General features: G+C 32.7%; 1 protein-coding gene across 1 annotated transcript; it reads left to right on the forward strand.

Moving 5' to 3' along the window:
* Positions 1 to 3608: 3608 nt before the first annotated feature.
* On the forward strand, positions 3609 to 26009 carry LOC132558922 (neutral alpha-glucosidase AB-like). Its single transcript, XM_060223538.1, has 22 exons — positions 3609 to 3637; positions 5689 to 5793; positions 6417 to 6659; positions 7434 to 7601; positions 9099 to 9156; positions 10327 to 10453; positions 10821 to 10917; positions 11710 to 11811; positions 12150 to 12228; positions 12478 to 12651; positions 13346 to 13407; positions 13720 to 13797; positions 14326 to 14528; positions 14752 to 14975; positions 15233 to 15329; positions 15800 to 15960; positions 18505 to 18754; positions 19419 to 19495; positions 19815 to 20003; positions 20244 to 20353; positions 20806 to 20906; positions 21614 to 26009. Exons 1-22 carry the CDS (start codon positions 3609 to 3611, stop codon positions 21724 to 21726), a joined length of 2847 nt encoding a protein of 948 aa, XP_060079521.1. The 3' UTR covers positions 21727 to 26009.
* The last annotated feature ends 254 nt before the right edge of the window (positions 26010 to 26263 follow it).

The raw sequence follows: 26263 nt of genomic DNA on the forward strand, positions 1-26263 counted from the left end.
CATAAGAAGGTAGCTGGTCTTGATGCGGTTCCGCCTATACTCCATATTGAACTTGTCCCAGCTCTGGTGTCTATGTGAACTGTACAAGTGCGCATTGCGTTCTCGTGTTAATAAGGAGACATGTGTTATATAGTGAGCTATTGTCCATTGGCTGTCACATCCATCTGTTCTAAGATTGTCAATCTTATAATACACTGTTTGGTCATGAAGAACTTAAATCACTATGTCGTATTCTTTGATACTCATCATGGATTTCACTTGAAAACATCTTGTGAACCTTAGATGATTCAGACGAGTTTAGATTGAGAAAAGCAAATAGACCAAGTGAGTCTTGGCTTCAGTAAATCATTTCATACTAGTCGTTGTCATAGTGACAATCACCCACAGCAATATGCCCACGTAAGGAAAACGTACATCACCTGCCAAAGTGATATCAGGGATTCCGCAGAAAGCGATGTAAGGGTCATTGCTGTCCTTATACTCAATAGACGTTCTATGGACTGTTGATGCCTTCAGTGGGATGTAGAGAGCAGGACGCCAGATATATAACCATATGTCTACATCAACCGTCAGTGATAAATAAAAGGAAAAATACTTTATATCCCCTCTATGGAGTGTACATTTCAGCAAGTGTTTAATGTTCAATATCATATCAGACGTTTCATGGCGGGAGACCATTACAAATATTTCAGAAAAGGATTGGGGTTCAGCCGACTCCTCAAAGAAACTTACTAGATTTCCATCCAAAGGTCGAGGCCGATCACCTGTACATTCGCTGGTAAAACCAGTTCAATACCTACAACCTTAATTTCTAGTATTGTGAACATAGGTGGGCGCTTCTCAGTTACCTAAATATTAGATATAATGCAATCTACACTGATGACTACAGGAAGAGCACAGGGCAGAGGAAAACAATACAATACAAGATACATGGTCTCCTGTAAAAAAGACCATTACGAATTACCTGCACCACCCTGGGACCGTTTCATTAAGTATTAGATCGGCTAGCTAGAATTGTTTCAAGATATATAATACAGTGAACTAGGTAGTGAAATCTCTGTACGTCAACTGTTGAGATGAAGTTGTCTGAATGCAAGAATAGCAGTTGTGATGGTAATCAAGTTCCACAAAATATTCGCTTTCTTAGCCTTCAACTCCACCAGAAGCTCTTGTTAGGATTTTCAACGCTAGAAGGCTTTCAAAAGTCATGCAAATAAAGAGCACCTTTTAATACAGTCTTAGAATAAAATACAATAGCGCCAAACAATAAAGTAAACTGCATAATAGAGCTGTTTCGTCCTTCTAGGACTCGTTAGTGATGCTAAATCATACAGATGTTTCGTTCCATTAGGACTAGTTAGTGATACTAAATCATACAGCTGTTTCGTCCTTTTAGGACTCGTTAGTGATGCTAAATCATACAGCTGTTTCGTTTCATTAGGACTTGTTAGTGATAGTAAATCATACAGCTGTTTCGTCCTTCTAGGACTCGTTAGTGATGCTAAATCACACAGCTATTTCGTCCTTCTAGGAATCATTAGTGATGCTAAGGGCCTAATTTTTTTAAGCCTAGGAGGCGAATTACATCCCAAAACATTTCTTTTCTTTGTGATTTTGCCAGTAGATTCTCTTCTGATTTTCATACTACGAAAGATATCATAACCATTCACCCGATGGCGTTTTGCCTGCAAAAAGAAAACATTGTACATTACCAATATTGGAAGGAATGAAAGTATCCAAAAGAAAAAACCGATACGTTACTAGTAAAACCAATATAAGACAGATGTCGTTATTTTTTAAGAGAAATGAAAATGAAACTAATTTCATAAAACCATGCACCTTCAAGCTTTTATCTTTTGGTATGAGTCATCGTTTTTAGTTATTGTTATTTTTCATGGCACACCCCATTCAAATATTTTACTTGTAATGTATGTATAAATTGATACATAATTCATTGATTAATTCAAATAAGGCAAGAGTCATCAAAAAAGATAATTTTGAATAGATGTTTTCTAATATTAGATGTGCATGTTTGGATTTCCATAAAGAAAAATGCAAGGAATCGTGGTTGATTATTTATCGCCAATTCAAGGATAAGTTGATGGGTTATTTTGTAAAATCTTAGAGGATACAGATACAAAATATTTATTTAAAGTCGACCATGATAAACATGTAATTAAAATAAACTCAGAAGAGCTCATATTCGACATAAAACATGATGTAAAGCGTAAAGCAAACAGAAGCAATAGACAATATAGAAAAACAAAATAAAGCCATGGAAAACCAACAAGGTAAATATGCATTAAGACATGCAAATAAGGTGTTTTGCAACAAATTAAAACAAATTCTAGGGCACAAAGATATAACCTATTTATCGATAAAAACATGGTATACAAACTTCAATTGGGGACGGTTAGTTAAAAAATAAATACTTGTAATATTTTATAGTTAATGGGTTTTATCACAGTTTTCCCTCTTTGCACAAACATTCCATGTTACCGAACCCCAAAAACACTGGGTTTGAAGTCATTCGAGTCAATTGTTCACGTAATAAATCGCGACAAATAGTCGCTCCGAAATGCATAGCGGTCCAGGTCAGGACCGATGCCCAGACGACTTTCATTATTATATTTTTATCGTTATAAATTCCTTGTTACCTCTTGACTTGTATACACAATTCATTTAAAAATAATATTGATCGATCAAAAACTATAATAATAACGATAAAAGCCACAACATATGATAGACTACTGTTCCCACGCTAAGTCGAACCCAGAACTCTGCATTGGTAGCAGTACACAGTTTCTCATTAGATTACCCCATTATAAAGGTTTTAATTAAAAATGAAAAAAAATCCTTGCTAAAATTGGTCCTGTCATGTTAAAGTGGACAATGTGGGGTTTCATTTTTTTCAGGATAATATTTTAGCTTTGTGTTGGAGATTACTATTTGGGCAGTCTCGAATCTGTGTCTACGCACCAAAAACTAGCTTTACAGGAAGTGAAATTTTCATAGTGTTCACATGTGGTCATGTTATGAAGAATTTCCGAGTTGGAATTTGCTGAAATGTAAGTACTTTGTTACCACGACAGTGTTGTTGATTGTAAGATAGGTGTTTAGAATTAAATTTCTCCTAGAAAGTTGTAGTGTTGGGTTGGAATTAGCAGTATTTTTGCATTTTTAGCATTTTTTCAGTAGGTAACCATGACAATCAAATGTCAGAAATCAGAGGAATTTTTTTTTTTACACAAATTTCATCTCTCTACTGTTAATGTAATTGTTATATAGTTTATAAATATATATACATGTAATGATGTATTTTCCATAACCAATCTGCTATACCTGTATATCTCAAACATGACAAATAATTTCAGGAAAAATGCAAATTAACTGTTTACTGCTACCATTGAACAATTTGATATTTTTCAAAAGCTGGTAGGTTTTTTATTTGCGTATTTTAATAGAGTTTGGCTTTTATTGGAAATATCTTATTGTTTCGCATACATATCATTTTTAAATTAGACAGTCCTCTCCGAATAGGACACAAAGTAATATTTTGCAGCAACACGATATAATTTAGTTCGAAACTAACGCTACATTTACCAAAGATGGCGAGGACCACGCAAACTTCGTCGTGGTAAGTTTCTTAAAAATTTAGATTGTTTTAGATATACATATAAGAAATACATTTTCCCTTCAATTACTATGGCATTGTTTTGGATTTATTTATAGGAATGCACATATAAGAAGAAGTGTATTTCTATTGTTACGTCTATAAATATCGTGGCACTTGACCGGCTTTGTCGTAACAGATCAATCGGAACTCTTCTGTCAGGTTTTTGTGTCGTGGTAGCATTTGGTTGGCTGATTTGGTGAAAAATAATTTTTCGTAAAAGACGATATCTACAATAAAACCACATATATTTCGTTTGGAATAGAAGTTTGAAGTGTAATATTTACACATTCTTACATTCAAAAGCCAAGTCTAACTTTATTGTTCGGGATCGACTATTTACAGCTGATTTACCGGGCGGTCGGCCGATAGGGGCCAAACGGTCTCGACAAACCTGGTGGTGGCCTACAGAGATGATATTCATTCTATAAAATAAACATACATTACAGAATGTGTGTGTCCAAACGTTTATCACCAGGCCCGATTAAAAGTGTAAAGTGTTCATGTCATTTTACATATTGAGTAGCTTAATATTAATTATTCATTATTCTCGCTGGCGAATTAACAGTTATATAAGACTCTATATTTGGCCAGTTGACAAGCAATTTGAAGCAAATAAGTTATTTTTGCATTGTTTTTACGTCTCTGGTCACAGTATGATTAATATTAGTAACCATGCACTACTGCATTGTATGATGCATTGTTGACTTATTGTAAGAATGATTACATACACTGCCCTCATCTTTTTGACTGACAGGTGATGCAATATTAAAAAAAATTGATAAGCACGTCATGAGCTTTGAAATCTCAGGTTAGCATGCCTCATTATATTTATCTGTCATGGATTGAGTGGACACCTCCAGTGAAAATTTGATCCATAAACAAGGAATCTAGGGCTACAAACCAAAATTCTCAGGTTTCAGTAATGTGTCAGTAACTTTTTTTTTTATAAATCTTTGACTTAGATTAGTTTTACATAATCAGATACAAATGACAGGGTTTTTTTTAAAGATAATATCGGTTTTCTTTTTGACAATGGGTTATGATATTGGCTGAAAGAAATTGATATGCTAAGGGTTAACCCCCTGCTTATTTGATTTCCCACCATGATATACCACACCCCATCATTTTGTTTTCTCATAAACCAATATGACCTGTAATTGACTAATTTATTCACTTATCATATAAATGCTCACATGAAGCAAATGCCATAGTTAACATTCTACCTTACTGCTAGTAGCCTGAAGCACAGCAGATGAAACTTACTTTTGATAACATGTCAAATAACATTTGATTTTGTCTATGTTGCAATATACTGAAACATAGGTAAGATTAGGAAATAAACTGGATCACAACCTTCATCAGCCAATCCAAAGAAAGATAATAGTGGTAGAAACTGGTTCACAGATAAGATGTAAATGACAACAGAAAATTATTTGGGAGCATTAAAGTTATATTATCCCTTTTGCTGATGATTGTTTTTGGTGTGCATGGGGAAAATGATTTTGATGTGTGATTTACGTATATACATAGTTCATGAGCAATATAAGCATGCTGAGCTGACCCAAAGAAGTTCAAAATTATTTTTTCTTGGACCAGAATTTCAACTACAGTCTTTGGTTCATATAAGAGGTTTATTTCATCACTTGATGCCAAACCCAAAATATTTGATTTTAACTGTGTCATATTTTTGCCATTGAAGAGGAGGCACTAAAATTGAGTTTTTTCTTATTAAAGTTCACCTGTTCAAGATTTGCTATGTAAATTTATGGCATAATAGTAAAGATTAGGCACTGGTGAAAAAACTATTAAAACTTATACAACATTTTTTTGTGACTCTCAATCTTTACCCCATGAATTAAAGTGTGAATGTGACTGATCAAAAAAAATTTTTCAAACATTTTTAGACTATCATATATTAGTTCATATGGAGAGGTGAAGAAATAAATATATGTTGAATTTCCTTTCCCCTTCAGATCAATAGCGTTTATTACATGATAAATAATTGTTTTCAGGATGGCCACGACTTTACACTTATTTTGCTGTTGTTTGCTGATATCTGATATTTTTGCTGTCAGCCGAGACAATTTTAAGACATGTGATCAAAGTGGGTTTTGCAAGTAAGTAATTGATTTATCTTTTTACATCTTTCTTTTTTTTTATCTTAAGTAAGTATTTGTATACAAATAACTTATATGCTTAAATAAGGAAAAATATCACTTGATGGTTCTTATATCTACAAGTACAGGACTAATACTTGTAATAGTATGTTACATTGAAGGGCTTAATATATTCCAAAGATATATAAGAAAGTATTGAAACAAGAGGAGAAATATGTAAAGAAATTTAGGGCAAGGTTTCACTGACAGTGATTACTGGATTGCCATATTTTCACAGAAGGAAAAATTATAATGCTCTATTTATCAGTATGTGTTCAATCATTTTTCCTTCATAACTTTTTGACTGTAGTGAATTGAAACAATGCAACATGCAGTCAACATTTCAGACTGGCACAAACATGAATTAACTAGTTTGCTGATGTCATCCTAATTGGCATTTTATTACATGAATTTAAAAACAGTCATGCGCTTGGTAACATGCAGCAACAGGAATCAGATCAGAGATCAAGGATTCAGTTTGTGATAGCGCTTATGTGTAGGTGATCTGTTGTTCTAGACTTGAGTAAATAACATGTTTGATGAATGCTTGCCTATTACATGTGAAAATTTCTTTATATTTTCAGACGTCACAGGGCAGTTCCACCAGGAGAAAGTCCCTATGTTGTTCTCATGGACTCACTCAAAATACAATCAACAAATGTGCAAGTTCAAATATTAAATACTAAGAACAATGTAAGACTACTGCTAGAGCTTTATGGCTTACAAGAAAACACTGCAAGATTGAAAATAAATGAATTAAATCCTATTAAACCACGATTTGAGATTCCAATTGGTGACGTTTTGGTTGGTGAACCCAAGCAACAAGGGTAAGTACACATAAATATCAATCAGTAATTTCTATAGGATTTTTTCAAGGTAGTCAAGGACACAGTGTCACTGTTTCCAAAACTTTAATGAGTCTCCATTACTAATAGATGTGGTAGGTATTCTAAATTTGAGTGTATCTCATAGGAAAATCATATCTGAGCCCCAAAAAGCACAGCACCTTTACCTTGGATAATTTTCTACTTAAATATTTTATAATTTTATTTGAGCATTTTAAGTTATATACTAGTATTCATATCAGAGTGATCCTAATAAGACCATTGTTTGATGATAGATACTCCTATAGTGGTCCACATAACCTTACCTGTTCTTGTCTCTATACTTTCTTTACTGAGTGAGCATTATTTGGTAGCAGACCATTTTTACGTATGTACCATGTGATAGCCCTAAATGTTATTGAGTGTCAGTAGGCCATATAAGTTACAAACTCTTTACCTTGTATTCTATTCACCAATCTTCATTAATTATTTTAGTTTAAGAATTAATTCATGTTGCCTTTAACAATTCTAATGTTAGAAAGCTAAATACAAAAAACCTGTGTGCATACATGTACATGTGGTTGGTATTTTTTTCAGTGAAATAAAAAAAAAATAAAGGTTTCCTGACATTTTGAAATTTGCATTTGATTGAAAGTAACTACATGCAACATGTATGAAACATGAAGTTTGAAAATTACTAAGTGTGATACCCTCTGTACTACATAATGTAGATAATATGCCTTAAATACTGAATTAAAAGTTTTTTTTTCATAACAGGGTAAAAATTATCGACAAAAATGACCAGAGTGTGACATTTGGTCTTGAAAATAACAAGATAGTACTTACAGCAAAGCCATTCCGTGTGGACTTCTTCACAGAGGGAGACCATGTTGTAGGTGTCAATGCGCAAGGATTGCTCAAATTTGAACATCTCCGCACAAAGCCGTAAGTAGATGTTTGCAAATCAGTGGATGTCTTGGTGCTTCAAGTAAAGTAAATGTCCTGTTGTATTGTTTAGAAAACTATGAATTATGAAAATGTTTTAGCTTTGTGACATTTCTGGTAAAACTGATTAAAGATATGTCTGTCTATTTTTAAAAACAATGTCTTTCACAAAATTGAAAAATTTTTGGATGCCAATATCTGGCCAGGAAGTACCTGCAATAGAATGCTATTTGCATGATCACAAATTGCCTAAATCTATAGAGCCATAAAGATCAGATATCTTAAAATCTTCAAGTCACGATATCTGGGAAAATACAAGTCATAATGTTACAGTTTTATAGGAAGTCCTGAAGTTCAAATCTAACTACCAATTGCAATAGTTTTCTATGTTCGTGACCTACCAGTAAGGTAAGGTCAAACAACCTTAATAAGTTATTAATTTAAGACTTTGTAAATACTTTATTCAATATTGTTCTTTCTAATGTCAGAGATGAATTTGTGAAAACTAACAATATTTAATATGTGCTATAATAGCCAAGAGCTATTACATTTAAATGCCATTCTAAGCATATTATACAATTTTTCTCATGTCATTGACTCTAACATGCATATGATTTATTGTTTAAGATTAAAGTTGTCTATACTTTATATCTTCAAAATAACTTAGATCCCTAATCTGTTCCTTCTTATTAATAATAGGCACTAGGATTTCTGATTTGTTCAGTTACAGCCACAATGACCACTACATAAATAGTTCCTTTCTCATGGATAATGTTGAAAACCACATTTCACTAGGCATAAAGAGACAAATACTCTCATGCTATATATATGTGAAAAGAGTATCATACATTTTGGTAGTGATGGCCAATGTTTAAGTAAACAGGAAACAAATAATAGTATGTATGTATACCTTAATGAGAATATTTATCATTTCATAAATATGAAGATGGACAATTTAAGTCATGTGGACCTCATGAATTTTATTGTTTCAATCCATTAGAACCAAGTTTATTTTCTTCAAAGAAGGAAACTTGTTTTAAAATGTCACATTGCATTTAGTTTTAATTTTTTGGGACGTTTACTTTGTTGATTCTTTTTAATCCTTTGTTGCAATTTATACTATGTATCCTCTTTATCTTCTCCTACCATCAAACAGCCACAGTTAATGTGATGATGCCAAGTATTAACATAATCTGTCTCTTAACGTTTACAGGCCTGTTTCACTCCCCATGTACTGTATGTTGCTGTGTGTATGTGATGCTACACAATGGTCTAAAGTCTGTGAATGTGTATTGTCTATGTAGTGATGGTTAACTAAACTGTGTGGATACATCTCACTCTCTTTTCCATTTGCTTCTTGTTTGATGTGGTATCACTTACATTGCACGTTGGTATACTTAACCATTACAAAGGGCAACAAGGCCTTTTCTACTATTTTAGGGGATGGTTTCATAGAGTTGGTACTGGGATATATTCATGGTTTTCCGAACCTTTCAGAGAACCAAAACCTGCTGAGCCCGACACCCAAGAAAATCCTGATGGAGAAGAAAACAAGGTATGGCTATTTTCATGCTCATTCATTTCTTATTTTTTAAGTAATCTGACTCATGCTTATATGCTGATAGTAACTTTCAATAAGCTTTTGGACCAGTGAGTCCTGGACTTTCTTTTGTTAGGTCACATGTGGTCAGAATCCCAAGTAGATTTATAGGTCTCATTTTAAGACAGAAGAAGCGTAGGAAAACATAATTTGGATGCTTTCCATGTTGGTCAGGGTCTGATTTCTTTTTTCAAATAATCTATAATAGAGAAGAGTCACTGATGATTTATACTTTCTTAAACACAACACAAGATTCCATCCAATCACAGGGAAGATTACACTAAGTTCTATAACCATTTCACTTTTCAGATTTGTTGTGTGTTCTGTTTTTCTCTTTCATTAAAACAAAGCAGATTTTAATTAAAGTTATCAGATTATTAAATGTCTTTTTATTGGGACTTGATTTCATGTCAATTAAAACATTAAAAATTACATGATTCAACATTGTATGTGGTCAGGTACCGAGACTGTATAATATTTAGAGAAAAAATGAAACAAGCAACACTGAAATAAACACATTTATTTCTCAGCATTCCAAGTCATTGATTTCAACAACAGTTGTAAATGTGATTACTATGATATCACTGTCTCATTGAAATTGAGTTGGGTGCAGATAGTTTACTGACCACCATGTAGATTGTTGTCAGTCTTAATGGCCTATTTGCATGATTTCATATCAGTTTACCTGCACATCTTGCAGTCTGGCCCAACAGTTCACAATCTGTCATGTTTAATCCAGGCATGTTAGATTTCTAGAGAGTTGCAGGGAAAGAGAGAAGATTTATTTTTGAGGGGAGTAGTTGAATTGGTCATTAGATACATGTAGATACATATGTGTTGTAGTGATATATTCTTTCTGTAGAGAGTACACTTGTATTGTCAATACATATACATTGTCAGCATATCGAGGTTAAACATGCACTCCATTGCTACCTCCCAGTCAAACACTATGTACTGTTTAATTATTTAGATTTATCTGGTACAATATCAAGTCCACGTCAAATCTCTACTTGACAATTCCTCTCAATTTTTGTCACATAATAATGGTCACATGACTTCAGTTGGACTATATCAATAAGTATAAAGTATGAAATAACAACAAATGCTTTTGTTTCCAATGTCAAGGATGGAGATAATGCAGAAGAAGAAAAGAAGGAGGAAGAAGTTGCAGCTGAATCACAAGATCAGCCACCTGAAGAACCTGATCTGTGGGAGGAATCTTTTAAGGGATTTGCTGACAGCAAACCCCATGGTATAACACTTGTTATTTACACTTGAAAATTATTGACTGTAGTTACAACAGAATGAGATGTTATTCCAACCAACCAACACCCCCAGCCCCCCCACCTCCAAGGGAAAAAATGTACAAATTGAATCTTGTTTACCATCAATATTTCTAACCTTTAACACGATATGTACTGATCTGAATACTTGGATGTGATTAGGTATACACTCCAATTTACTTAATATCTGTTTGATGTAACAAGGGTTTTTTTTCTCTCATTGGTATTTTGTTTGATATCTTGAAAATGTATATGAAGATGAGATATTTATCTTCACCATAGATATGATTATGACTATATATGACATATATGTTAACATATTGCTTGTTTGAATAGGTCCAGCATCAGTGGGAATGGACATTGGATTTCCAGGCTTTGAACATGTGTATGGTATACCAGAGCATGCAGAATCACTTGCATTGAAATCAACAAAGTAAGTGTTTTGTATACCAAGAACTTCACAGATAATTTTTACTTTGTCCATTCTGTATAACATAGTTTAGTTCTTTGTTAAATGTAATTCAGTTAAAACACACTAATAATTATCATGTTTAGAACTAAACTTTGCAAATGATATTGATTGTGAGACATTTAAAGGTCAAAGTTTTCAGTTGTCATTTATAGTCACATTAAAGCTATAGGATCTTTGTATGGTGATTGGAAGATGGTTTCTTTGTAAATATGACAATTTCAAGGATAAAGAAAATTTTTCCTTCATCTTTCTGTGTTTCTGAAGGTCATTGTTAAGTGGTCAAGATTAAGATCACAACTTATATGATTATAGAAAAGTTTCCAGCAAATTTCCCTAAACTTGCATAATAATTTCAGAAGTCTTTCAATACAACTTGGAGGTCAAGACTAAGTGCTAATCTGACAACATTTGACTTTTCCACAAATTTTTGTGTATCAATAAAATTTGATGGCATTTCTTATTACTTATGATATTTCTAAAATCTAAGTTTAAGCTCTGACCTTCTGAAGCTTTATCTAATTAAGAAAATTTTGCATCAAACTTGAAATGCCATGCTTTTTTGAACATCATATTCCACACTGTTCATACCAATACATTCAAGCTCAATTTCTATTACTGTCACATAAGGTTCAGTAAATATGTGGACCATTTTGTTGAACATAAAAAATATTTTGCAGTGTTTCCAGTAGCGTTATTTCTTCTACTTTTCTTTTCTAGTACCTGAATTACCATTCTATTTCTTTCCATCAACAGAGACACAGAACCCTACCGCCTCTTTAACTTGGATGTGTTTGAGTATGAGTTATACAACCCAATGGCCTTGTATGGTTCTGTTCCGTTTATGATTGCACACAAGTAAGTACAGTTAGATTTTAGGACAGTATCTAAGACATCTGTGGAACCACTTTAAAACTCAAGGTTTCGTTTAGAGGTATTATCCATGACTGATGAAATGCATGAAAGTAATATATAAAGACTCAACCATGCCCTGTTTCAAAAGGGTTTACTGAAGTAACAGACATTAAAGGTCAGAATGGAGAATAAAGGTCATGATCATGATGAATTTATATCTTGAATATCATGGTATCGAGGTATTTATGTATAATTTAGGGTTGTGGTTAGTTCAGTTTTGAGCTTTAAAATGCATCAATATTGTCAGAAAATGTTACTGAGAATGGTTTATATTTGTATAGTGAGAAGAGAACAGTTGGGATATACTGGAACAATGCTGCGGAGACTTGGATTGACATCCGCTCTAATGTAGCAGACAAGGTAACATTATTACAGCAATAGAGTTATGTTTATAGTTGTCTTTGTTACTACTAGCGCATTGCTTTGATAAATTTTTACACTCTTAAATACTCTCTTTGTTTAGTAAGATCTGTATAGAGTTTTTATTAAGGCTTCTTTGATTGTTATTGTGTCGTCTTTACAAATCAGAAACTTGGGAAGCATATTATATATTTATATTTGATTATTTAGCCAGGATCTTTACTGTGTTAAAATGTTCTTTTATTTCAGACGTTTTTGTCTAAGGTAGCTGATCTCGTGAAGGGAAGTTCTGACATTCCTCAGACTGATACTCACTGGTTCTCTGAGAGTGGAATTATCGATCTGTTCATCATGATGGGGCCCTCACCTAAACAGGTCTTCAAACAGTACGCCACACTCACAGGAACCACTCCTCTGCCTCCAGTAAGCTTAAAATTTTTCCTTTAGACCTCTTAATGAGATATATATCAGCTCTGTCCATTTCAAAGCTTACCACACCTAATATTTTTTCAAAGATTTATAAGATTTGCTTAATATTATTGGAGGTTTAATGTATGTGTTTAACAATTTCGATTCTATTTGATTTTGCTTGGAAGATTTTAGTATGGATTAAGTTTGGTTGTAAAGCTAATCACTCATGAAATAAATCCTTGTGCTGTCACATAGCTCAGGATTTTAGTTTGTGTAATCAAAATATCATAAACATGTGTTAAATCAACATGGCTGCTATTTAACAGTTAGTAAGAAGTACTAAAGTGTTGGAAGATGCATTCTAAAGGAACCTCTCTAATTTTCTTATCCTTTTGTATATTTCAAACACAGGTCACATAGTTTACATTTATACATTTGCAATTTGTGCTGCATAACAAATTATTGTGTAGTTTTCAGAATATTTCTTTGAAAAATTGCTGGAATGGAAGATTATTGAAATAGTTACCATGCATGCTAATTGAGGTTTATTTATGATATTAATCGTTTAACAAAGTTTGAAAAGAAACAAGATAAAAGTTCTTAATTCACTCCCATCCAATGGCCTAGGACATCATTGTCCTCTACTCTATTTAATGCATTGTCAGTAATCCTGTATACATTGTTGACTAACATGATCTGTTGACAGTTGTTTGCCATTGCCTACCATCAGTGCAGATGGAACTACAATGACCAGGATGATGTTAAAAAGTAAGAAATCATCCATTTTAATTATTATGAATTATTACACTTTTGAAGAATTAATTAATGTGCAATCTCAGTATCTCATTATCTTGTCCATGTTTTAAAAAGTATTAGAATATTGCAGTTAAAAAGTTCAAGGTTTTATAATAGGTAACCAAGTATGTGTGAATCAATGTAAATAAAGATAACCTAATTTTGTGTTTTATTGGCCATGCTCTTCAAAGTAAACACATACACTGTATTACAAAATGGTTATGTTCCCTATAATATCTGAATGAATACCAAAGCCTCAATATTTTCTTGTTAATAATTTTTCAGCGTTGATGCTAACATGGACAAGTTTCAGTTTCCTTATGATGTTATATGGCTGGATATTGAACACACTGATGGTAAAAGGTAAGACTTGTCAGATAGAAACTGCTTTTCACAGTTTGTAGAAAACCTGATGGTAATGATGCCTACAGATAATACTTCTGTCCTATCTAGCTTTTCTATCCCGCAATGTTTCCAGGTTTGTGTGTGATTCTAAGCACTCCATGATGTGTGAGAATTGCAAGATTCTTGGATGGCTGACTACTAATCAGTCATGGATTTTGTCTTGCAATGAGAAAAAATACTATAAAATCATATATTTTTCTCAAATTTTGTGGTTTTTCAAAAATATACATTTAGTTGACATATGATTTTGTGCTCACAAAATTCATTAGCATTCAATCCTTGTTTATGTTTATCTGTTTATCATTTTGAGTACATATAAATATGTGGATTTAGAGTATTTACGAATAAAACAGAAATAATTCCTCCACAAAAATACATGAATTTACAGTACTATTAATAATTATCAAATCAATTTATAATGTTAAGGGATTTTATGAGAATTGTGACAAGCCAGAATCAATCAAGTCAGCAAATTTGTTTCTTCAGATATTTCACTTGGGATAAGGACAAGTTCTCCCACCCTGAGGACATGATCAACAATGTAGCTGCCCGTGGCAGGAAAATGGTCACCATTGTAGACCCACATCTAAAGAAGGACGATAACTTTGGTGTGTATGCAGATTGTAAAAACCATGAACTCTCAGTGAAGAACAAGGATGGAGGAGAGTATGATGGCTGGTGCTGGCCAGGTAAGGAATCACAAAAAGTATCTATATATGTACAATAATTCTCCTATATGGTTTGATTTTAAATTGAATTGATCAATGTTTACTTGTCTTTTGGTACTTTTTAAGGTTCAGTGATTTATTTTTCTCAAAACTGATAAATCTGAGCTCATACTGTCCATGTCATAAGTCAAAATAAATGTGGATATCTGATGGTTTGCTGAAATTTTCAATGATTGTGTTGCAGGTTCATCCATCTGGCCAGATTTTCTAAATCCAGAGATTAGAAAATGGTGGGCAAGTAAGTTTGCATATGATCAATACAAAGGAAGTACTCCAGATCTCTATATCTGGAATGACATGAACGAACCCTCAGTCTTCAATGGACCAGAAATCACCTTCCACAAAGATGTGAAGCATTTCGGAGGCTGGGAAAACAGAGATATCCACAATCTCTATGGGATGTATGTGGTAAGTTATCTCACTTTGTTAATGTAATGGTGATGTTGTCAATTCATTGATACATTCCTGTTATAGAAGTGTGTTTAGGCATGATTTCTTTAACTTAAGTATCCATAGATAGTCATTGAAAGAAAAATATCATAGGTGTGCTATATATCTGATGCCATTATGATCTGATATCAGGTCTCTGTAATGGTGTTAAGTATTGAACCATGACGTAAATGAATAGAAAAATTAAAGATTCTTATTTTTGTTTTATGAATTAGCACCATGCTACAGGAGAAGGTATCAAGCTAAGGTCCAACAATGAGCAGCGACCTTTTGTATTGTCTAGAGCTTTCTTCGCTGGATCACAGAGATCAGGTCTGTATAGATGTGCGATGATGTGGAGACAAAACATATGGTGTTGTCTCAGTATGTCTCAAAATGAATAAAAGTGGGGAAAAGTACCATATGTTAATATGAATATTTGATTATTTTTGATTTGCTCAGTCTGCAATAATGATAGGTTTATACTTCATCAGCTTTAACTATGGAACAATCTTCCGGAGTATATTGTATCGGCACCAACAGTTAACTCTTTCAAAAATAGATTAGATGAACACTGGGCAAATCAAGAACTGGTACATAATTATAAAGCAGAAATTCTGTAGTTCCTGGATCTGACGTCTCAAATGACAATGATTATAAACGTTATCATTGTATCACTGAGACCGGTATAGAGGATCGTAACGATCCTGCACTGGTAATAAACTAAACTAAACTAAACTAACTAGAGGACCAAACAAAAATGGTAGGACATTATCTTTAAACACAAATTGTTTATATTTTAGGAGCCATATGGACAGGAGATAACATGGGTGAGTGGTCTCACCTCAAGGTCTCCAATCCCATGATTCTCTCCTTAAACTTGGTTGGCATCACATTCTCTGGAGCTGATGTTGGGGGATTCTTCAGGAACCCTGAACCAGAACTCATCGCCAGATGGTACCAGGTGAATTATAATAAGCAGTATTAATGTCTAGTTAAACGTGGCATACTTCACCAATAATTCAGACCCTCAAATGTGCTGTTTTCAAGTAATGAACTTTTTTTTTTACCAAATTTGCTTTAAGCGATCCTTAGGACCATGAATTAAGAAATAGATGTTATGTAAAGGCTTTTGTCAATATTTTTTTCTTTTTGCAATATTACTAATAATGAGAATATTTACCATGGTTGTTTAAACTAGATGACCAATACAGGTGCTCTTTGCTGATAAAAACGGGAGGGTGTGAGGGGGGATGATATTTTGTAATTCTGATCACATACATGATTCTGTTGGGAAAAAAAGTCAATATCTCACCATGTCTGCAAACCACTTGAATACCCTATCTCTCCTGAATTTGACAAAATTTTAGACTTTTCCATGTCTACAGTTTTGTACATTCAGGAAAATAAATAGCCATGCTACTGAAACAAGCTTCATGTGATTGTCATGATGTTTGCTCAAACAGTATGGGACACAATACTTACTTATTGATTTGTAGAAATGCTATGGGAAGGATATTTTGTAATTCTGATCACATACGGTTCTGTTGGGGAAAAAAGTCAATATCTCTGTAAACTGATGGAGACATTTTCTTGTTTTAATTATTGTCATCACCACAGTTGTCAACCCCCTCCATTCCTGTTTGATTTTAAGCTGTTACACTGTAGTACATGGGTGGTCCCATAGTCTGTTTTTAGACAATTCTTGTTAACTATGTTGCTTGAGAAGCACTTAATTGATCATTCTCAAATTTCAATTGTAGGTTCCCTTGATTGTTAGTTGTGCATATTCAATTTTGGACTGATCAGAAAACCTCAATTTCCTTTGTACAACAATTAATATTTATTGAGAAGAACTAGATGAATCATTTTTAATTTTCACATACATGATAGGAAAAATGAAATGGTCAATATGCAGCCATTATAGATTTTGATTGTCATACTTAATTGTCTTCATTTCTTGAGAATTACGTGATGCATCATTCTCAAATTTCTTTTGTTGGTTCATGTTAGTCCCAATCTTGATCATCTTGAACCTAGTTAGTTATGGTTTTATACTTATATTGAGGTTACCCTGTTGGATTGGATAGTTTACACCAAATCAAAAATATCATAACAATTTTATTGCCTTAAGTAATGAAAAATTTCATAGATATCATTGTTGGGTACACCATGTCTGCAAACCACTTGAATACCCTATCTTTCCTGAATTTGACAAAATTTTAGACTTTTCCATGTCTACAGTTTTGTACATTCAGGAAAATAAATAGCCATGCTACTGAAACAAGCTTTGTGTGATTGTCATGATGTTTGCTCAAACAGTATGGGACACAATACTTACTTATTGATTTGTAGAAATGCTATGGGAATGATATTTTGTAATTCTGATCACATACGGTTCTGTTGAGGGAAAAAAGTCAATATCTCTGTAAACTGATGGAAACATTTTCTTGTTTTAATTACTGTCATCACCACAGTTGCCAACCCCCTCCATTCCTGTTTGATTTTAAGCTGTTACACTGTAGTACATGGGTGGTCCCATAGTCTGTATTTAGACAATTCTTGTTAACTATGTTGCTTGAGAAGTACTTAATTGATCATTCTCAAATTTCAATTGTAGGTTCCCTTGATTGTTAGTTGTGCATATTCAATTTTGGACTGATCAGAAAACCTCAATTATCTTTGGACAACAATTAATATTTATTGAACTAGATGAATCATTTTTAATTTTCACATTATGGTTTTATGATTTTGATTTATATTTGGTGAGAATTACTTGATGCATCATTCTCAAATTTCTTTTGTTGGTTCATGTTAGTCCCAATCTTGATCATCTTGAACCTTGCCAGTTATGGTTTTATGCTTATATTGAGGTTACCCTGTTGGATTGGATAGTTTACACCAAATCAAAAATATCATAACAATTTTATTGCCTTAAGTAATGAAAAATTTCATAGATATCATTGTTGGGTACACCATGTCTGCAAACCACTTGAAAACCCTATCTCTCCTGAATTTGACAAAATTTTAGACTTTTCCATGTCTACAGTTTTGTACATTCAGGAAAATAAATAGCCATGCTACTGAAACAAGCTTTGTGTGATTGTCATGATGTTTGCTCAAACAGTATGGGACACAATACTTACTTATTGATTTGTAGAAATGCTATGGGCTTATTCAATAACTTTTTGTCCATGATCTGTTGGTTTGTCAGTTAGTTAGAAGGTGAAGGAATCTTCTGAAGCTTTATGAATTATTTGATTGTTGGTTTTATAAGATAAAAAATGTGATGTCATGAATGACTTTTAAGTGAAAAAAGATTTTTGATATATAAGACAATATTTGTGTGTAAAATGTATCTACAAAATGTATATTGGTGTCAACTGTCTTCTTATCAAAATATGTCAGTATTGATTGTGCTGTCAATGAAAGCTTATATAGTTGTATTTTCTCATCCTCTTTGAATTAACACTGTCCAGTAACACTTTGTGTCTCAACCTTCTTTCAGGCTGCAGCATTCCAACCATTTTTCCGTGCCCATGCTCACTTAGACACCAAGAGAAGAGAACCTTTCCTGTTAGATGAAAGGCTGATGAAAGTGTCTCGTGATGCCATACGTACCCGCTATACTTTCCTGCCTTTCTGGTATACCCTCTACTACTTTGGTGAACGTGATGGTGGACCAATAGTAATGCCTCTGTGGGTTGAATATCCAGAAGATAAATCTACATTCCAAATGGATGACCAATTTTTACTGGGTATGTATGGAATATCAGAATGGCGAATTCCTTTTAAGATAGCAGAACATCACAATGTAAATCAGCTGTTATTCTGTTACATACAGAAATAAGATATTTAGCTCAGTTACTGACACAGTTATGCCCCTTCCATCATTTCAAAAGTTAACACATACTGTATGTAAGTTAAAACTTTGCTAACTATAATTACGATGTTTGAACAACCTGAAACAATTAATTTTTATTTCAATTAATTGATTTAATGATGTGTTTACCAAAATTTGTCACGTGTGTTTCCCCCAGTTGTTTAAGCTGTATCATTAGACAACATCTTGGTAATGTCTTCTTTCTTCTTCAGTGTCAGTCATCAAAATAGCATAAGACATATCTTCCTTCATTTTCAATCAATCATGGTAGTTTTTGTCTTTTGTAGAATTATAGCCATGTCTTGTTCATTTTGATTTGCATAAACATTTTGTCCAAATTATTGGCTGTAGTCTATGAACCCTTTTAATTTACTTTTACAAAACGTTTAAAACATTTTGAATAATTGATTATACTTTGTTAGTGACTCTGTTGTGAGGAGAGAAAATAATTGATATGAGACCTACATGTCTAGTTCATTGCTTTTGTATCAAATTGATAATTATTACACACAATACTGATGATGAGTGTTTTCCCCCAGGAACAAGCCTTTTAGTGAAACCTATAACAGAGGCAGGAGGAAGTGGCACCAGCGTCTATTTCCCTGGACAAAATGAGGTAAAACGGGAGGAATTTATTATCATGTCTGAACTATATACACTGACTGACCATAAACAAATCATTCGGGACATTCTTTTTATGGACGAACACTTTCACTTTAATCATAGTTAAATACTGATAATTGATCTTTTCTTAGAATGAAGAAAAAAGTAAGTCAGTGAAATAAAAGTATACTTCAAAGTTTTTGTATTAAAAGGCATTCAGCAAGTTTTCAAAAAACGTGTGTAATTTTTAAGTTTAGTTTTGTAAGTGTCATGGCTTTACATTACAGATGAACTGATTTTTTGTGAATATATTGTGTTTTGTTTATTGGTAGATATGGTATGATATTCTTACTCAAGAGACTTACAATGGTGGGGCATCAGCTTACATCAATGCTGCATTGGAAAAGATTCCAGTATTCCAGCGAGGTGGATCTATCGTTCCTAGAAAAATGAGAAGTCGTCGATCCTCTGGACTCATGCACAATGATCCATTCACATTCGTTGTTTGCCTCAACAAAAATGTAAATAACTCTATATATGCATAGATACACAGTCACCTTTAAAAGGAGCTTTGATTAACATCTAAGTAAATTAATTTTTTGTCAAGTGAAAAATTCAAGGTAGGATTTTGTTTTTTATGATAGGACATTGATATTATTATTAAAGATATATTTTGAATTCGAAACAAAACACATAGTACTTTTGCTAGACAGTTAAAAGTAAAATCATAATTGTAATGTGCTATGTTTCTTTTCTTTTAGGGTGAAGCCAATGGAGATGTGTACGTTGATGAATATGATTCATTCAAGTACAGGAATGGTAAATTTATCCTCAAGAAACTCACATTTAAAGATAATGTTTTTGAAAGCAGGTAAGCCCTTTTTTTAATATTTAGTCATGTACTTAATAGTATGAAATAAAGCCTCACAGAAACAGTTGAAACTATCTTCATGACAAATGTGATAAAAGGGGACACTTTATGTAGAAAAACCAAACATTTTTGGGAGTAGTTCGTCCGTTTATACAGAAATTCAAATTGATTCTACAAACAACAGCTCGTCTATTTGGATGTAGAGTGAGAGATATGTTTGCAAAAAGTATAACCTAGTTAAAGGTCGTAGTTCAAAGGTTTTTTTGATTTGTGCATTCTGCTGGTTCTGTTACAGGTTAATTTTATTTGTTTTATATAAGTATCTTTGTGCATTGTACAAACTCATCCTAAGACAAGGTCTTTAATGTAGATATTAAAGAACCATCAACATATGGTTCTTTTTCCTCATCTCTAATTTTTAAAACTCCACACATATAATTCTAATTTTTCAGTACTGCCGATCCAAGTGGCACATTAAGTACCAAAGAATGGATAGAAAGAATTGTCATTGTTGGTTATCCAAAGCAACCAACAGCTGCCACTTTAAAATCAGGTATGTAATCTGAAGTTATTTTATTCGAAAGTTTCTTTATTTGTCAATAGTAATTTGGAAAAGTTTATTATGATAAGTTCATGTATGTAATGAAGGTCATTTGTTAGAGTAATAGAGTCCATCATATTAACTGATAGAACAGAAAGATCAGTGAGTAATTTTTGTCTTTTTTGTTCTCAGAATGTTATGGGAAATTTAGTTTAACCAATGTCTATCATAGTCCCAGTCCCAATCCCATCCTAAATCAATATTATCACTCTAATGACTTTGTTTCTTCAAGGATTTAAGTCAAACTTAACAAAAAATGGGGGGATTCCCCTGTCAAGAAAATGGCATGAATTAATTTATGTTATGCCAACAATTCAATCTTCACCTACTTGTACATAATATGGCCAGCAGGGTAAGAGAAAAATGGTCTTTTACCCCCTCGTTGGTGAGACAGGTGGATCTCAACCCTTGGGAAAAGATGACCAAGTTGCAAGCCTTTTGTTTGCTCACTTGGGGGGATTTCATCCCAAAATCATCTTTCCTCTTGGGATGAAATCACCCTATCTCGCTTCCAAAGGGATGAAAGGTTCTATTAGTCTGTCAGACATTTTCAACATGCAAGATATACAACTATTGGGATAAGGAATAATATTGTCAGTCATTGACATAAAGGATTTGATCTGTCATTATTAATGCTCTGAAAATTCTTGTTGTTGCAGGTAAAAATACCATCGTGTCATTGGATACAGTATATGATTCAAAAACAAAGACGGTGACAGTAAGAAAACCAGGAATCAATATAGCCGAAGATTTTATTATCAAGCTCAGTTAATTGTCAGGTGTTACTATTTTTGTACAACAGAAGTAGTCTCAAAGCTTATCTAAGCCAGCTGATCGTGTGATAATTCATTCCACTGATTATTATTATATACCTGTCATATTTTTCATTTTTCTATCATGTCTAAATCTAAATTCTAAATATAAAGATGTAGAAAATCCTTTGAGGAGTGTATACAAGTATTGCAGAATGATGGTAAAGGAGCTTCTTCACACATTAACCATGGATGATCTTATCTCTTATGTAAGCTTACAATGATGGTGTTCAGTAACGTTGAAAACCATAATCCTCAACATTTTATAAAACATATTAAAAGTGTGAATACTTCAATATTTAAATTCAACTGTCAATTTCAATTGTTTTTTCCTTCGTTTATCCAAGTCTAAGTAAAATTTGTATCAGTTAAACATGTTTTGTGTGACCAATGATAAACAGAATCTTAGACTAGGACCCATTACATCAGACTTACCGTAATCTTTTGTAACACAGGATCTCGCCTGAGATCCTCTATTTATTTTATATAGTGCTATTGTGTTTACACAGTGCTTTTCATCTGGTCTTAAAAATCATTTAAAATTTTGTACATTTACTGAATGTTAGTCATAATGTAATCTGTTTTGAAGTGATTCAAGTAGGATGTGTGTGGATCAAGCTGAATAACACTCATAGTCACATTTGAGTAGGCAAGTTACTTTAAATGCTATATAACATACTAGTTATTAGATTGATTTACTTGAAAGTAGTGTCATTATTATATTTTTCATTATTATTTATATTAAAAAAGTGCTAATTTCATATGTTCGAAGAACAGGAAAACAAAGCAATTCTCTTTGTGTCAGTACAGAGTTAAGTTTATTGTTGTTGGGATATTGGTTCTCGGTGGTGAAAGGGCAACTGTGTACTAGATTTTTGACATATCATTTTTCAAATCTGTTGAATGATGACAACGATGAAAGTCTTTTTGAAAATATATACCCATGAATCTCCTCGTAGAGCTACCTGATTTTGTAAGGCTCGGGAAGGAGAAATTAGACCATACTTTACATCCAGTCATTTTTTCCATTGCGGACCAATCAGAAATCTGATTTAATTAAAAATTGCAGTGAATTTTTTACAGCTTGTACGGGTATAAATGGTTGAAGGGAAATCCATTTGAAAACAAAAAAGGTTTAAATCATTTTTTTAGCATTACCATAGAAATGGTGTCGAGATACAATGGAAATCATAATTGGTATGCATCGTCCATTTTTACCCAGCCAAATAATACCATATAAAGAAAACCAATATTGTTTGAAATAAGACCCCTGTAAACCAGGAGGTATAGAAATATATATATATTTCACGTAATGGCTTATTCAGAAATATTTTATTCAGGATAAAGATGTACCTATTTGATGCACTGGTAATCAATGGTTTAGTTTTATCAGCATTTTGTATTAAAATGAAAAAATCAAGTGCATTTCGTGAGTGCATGTAAAAATCTACATGAAAATAACTAAGAGATTTTCTTTAATTATAAATCAGATGTTCGTTTTTATTGTGAATGGTGTCGTTGAAATACTAAGTACATTATACCATGTTTACAGTCATTGTGAAAACTTGTTGACTGTTATCTGTTTGGTGCATTGTAAAATATGTATTATTGTGTCAAAATACATTTACAGTGTTCATGTATTTTCCTACTTTTTTCTGATTAGAAATAACAGATTGGTGTTGTCTTGATCTGTAAGGAAAGTCTAGCATTGTTCCATGGCTACTAATACTTGATGAGGACAACTTGGTTAGATACTGAACACACTTAAGATTTTAGTATTAATAAGGTTTAAGTAAGAGTCTGATTATCTGTATCAATATTGGCCTCCAAGGTAAAACTGAAAATCGTTCACTCTTCGTTATATTTTTTCCATCAGTGATAATTTCATTATGATACTGTTTTGATTGCAAAACTGTGGTATCTTAGAGTGTTTAAACATGTTCTAAGTTGTTAGATTTAAATTGTTGTATCATTAATATTGCATTGAGTGAAAATGACTTCAGATGACCATTTGTGTCTGCATGGCTGTTGAAGTGAATTAGAATGAATGAATTGTCTGTGTTGGCCAGTTGTAATACATGTATATATATGTGTACTATACTGCATAAGAGTTCTAATATGTATATAATTTCATTCAGTAATCCGTATTGATCCTGTAAAACAGTGCTCTACACCAAATTCCTCTAATGCAATGTCTTTATTCACAGCTGTTCATTCCTTACAGTTGTAATCAGGATTGTATCTTTAAGAGAGAAATACACCATTATAAAAGAAGAAGAATATGAAAACATGCGATATTGGGCTCTCTAGTTACATTTTTATGACTAACTTAAGTTAGATCAACCATCCCTTGATAGGTAACTCCGATATATAAAATTGTTTACTGAAAAAAAAATTGAGTGAAATTTCAGTATTTAACAATATTGTTGACTTAATTGACACAATCAATAAATATTTTGCTGGCAATGTCAGATTATTCATTTTATTTTGATAAATACAAAATATTAACATGTTTAATAAATTCTATAGAAATGTAAAACAGTTATAGTGATTATATCTTCAGTTTGATACGTAGTAGTTGTTTCTTTATGTTGCACCTGTTTTATAACATAGTTGGTTGATAATGAGTGAAATCTTCACATACATGTGATGTATATTGTTACAGGGTACAAGCTGAGTGGTAGATTGTTTTGTGATCATTAGTTATCACTGTCTTTGCTTGAATGTACAAATAAAACCATAATTTCGTAATTACAAAGAATATTTCAGTTAAGTAATGTTGGCTCAGTTTTTACAATTAGATTTTACCACACTGAAGATGAAACAGCCTTTTTTATTGGTTTGTAGCCTGTTTGTTAACCTGCTGGTAACATAACAACTGTTCTGATTGGTTAATGACCATGTGACTGGAAAATTGAACATGCTCAACAATAAAACATGCACATATAATGCCTGTTCCAAAACATATCCCAGCCTAAGTTATATCTACATTGTACATATAATTATCTTTGTCAAGAGAGTGGCAATGTTCATCAGTCACTAATTCATAAAAATGTTCTACCAGAACTAAGTATGATTGTAGCTGGAAGCTACTAGATATTTCACTCTGAGAGGTTGGCAACTCTGCTGTGTGAACCTACTACCTTCAGCTTATGTGTTTGCATTAGCAGTAGATTATATGTCATGTATAATATAAAATTTACACCTTACCTGCTGTCACTTGACAAGCATTTCAAATATCTAGTCATGTTATATAGGCCAGACAAAAATCCATCCTTTTATGTTCAACATCCAAAAATAAAGAAATATATATATATATATATATATATAGTGGAACCAGATTCTCCATTATAAAGTCACATGGGTGAAATAATTCCTAAAATTATCTTCAGTAACAAGGAACTGAAAAATTAAATCAAGAATTGTTTAATGTGCATTTTGTTTATCTGCATTCAGGAAGCTGAAGCGAGAAAGGTTGATCTTGAATGGAACATTTGTATACTGTAAAACTGCAGATTCAGAGGTCTTTTTGCACTTGTCTTTTTTTTTTACCAGCATTTCAAATGTCCTTACAGAGGATATGAAAATGGAAATACAAATTATATAATACATAAAACTATGTTGTGCTTAATATTTAAGCTAGATTTATGGGTAATTAGTTAACATTGTCTCCTTTTGAATTATTTGTATTTTCACCTACAAGAAATGTTACCATTGAAATATTGAAAACATAAAATTGTATTCCAGAGACACCATATCATATCATTTGTGGATGTTTTGATACAAATTATGATAAAGTCTCAGTGATGATAATGGATCATTATATCGAATGTCATTGAAACACTAACTACATCAGGCCAAGAAGAAATGATCATATCCCATATAAAACCTTTCTAGAGGAAATGATTTAACTGGGTAGTACATCTTATGGTGCAATATTTATCATGGGAGACTTGAAATACTCGAGATATCAGTATTGTAATGGATAGCAAATTCTGTTGTCGATCATTTTGCAAAATTGTGTAGCTAGGTTTCTGCCTGTTTTTCATTCTTTTCACAAATATATGATCTCTTATACATATATCATAGCTAACAGAAATGTTGGAGGAAAATGAGGAGAGTTTCTATTAATTTGTGGGTGTACCTGTGGAAGAGCAGTCATAATTCACTTGTGTAGATGTTATCTGATAATAATTAACATGTAAATCAAATATGGCAATGTTACAATTACAAAATAAATAGAAAAACTACAGAAATGTGTTGGTTGTTAATGTATATTGGATTGCATATGATTACATGGACATGTAATTATAAATGTTGTCAGGGTAGCCATTGGTCTCGGTTGTATCACCGGAAGAGTTAACACAAGCAAATATATAGAGGGATCTGTCATTCAGTGTGCTATGTCTTGCCAGTGGTGCTTGTCTATAATCTAAAATTATCACATCATTATTGTAAATTTTACTTGCATCTCAAAAATTATAGGCTGTATAACTT

Source organism: Ylistrum balloti, unplaced genomic scaffold (genome assembly GCF_031769215.1).
Source record: "Ylistrum balloti isolate Yb309-2 unplaced genomic scaffold, AGI_CSIRO_Ybal_v1 Utg370840, whole genome shotgun sequence".
NCBI lineage: Eukaryota > Metazoa > Mollusca > Bivalvia > Pectinida > Pectinidae > Ylistrum > Ylistrum balloti.

What these genes read in the sequence shown, in the direction of transcription:
- LOC132558922 (XM_060223538.1), top strand. Translation starts at nt 3,609, where the DNA reads ATGGCGAGGACCACGCAAACTTCGTCGTG. An exon ending in TGCTGACAGCAAACCCCATG is followed by an intron (nt 10,454 to 10,820) that starts GTATAACACTTG and finishes TTGTTTGAATAG; the next exon opens with GTCCAGCATCAGTGGGAATG. An exon ending in TGATGGCTGGTGCTGGCCAG is followed by an intron (nt 14,529 to 14,751) that starts GTAAGGAATCAC and finishes ATTGTGTTGCAG; the next exon opens with GTTCATCCATCTGGCCAGAT.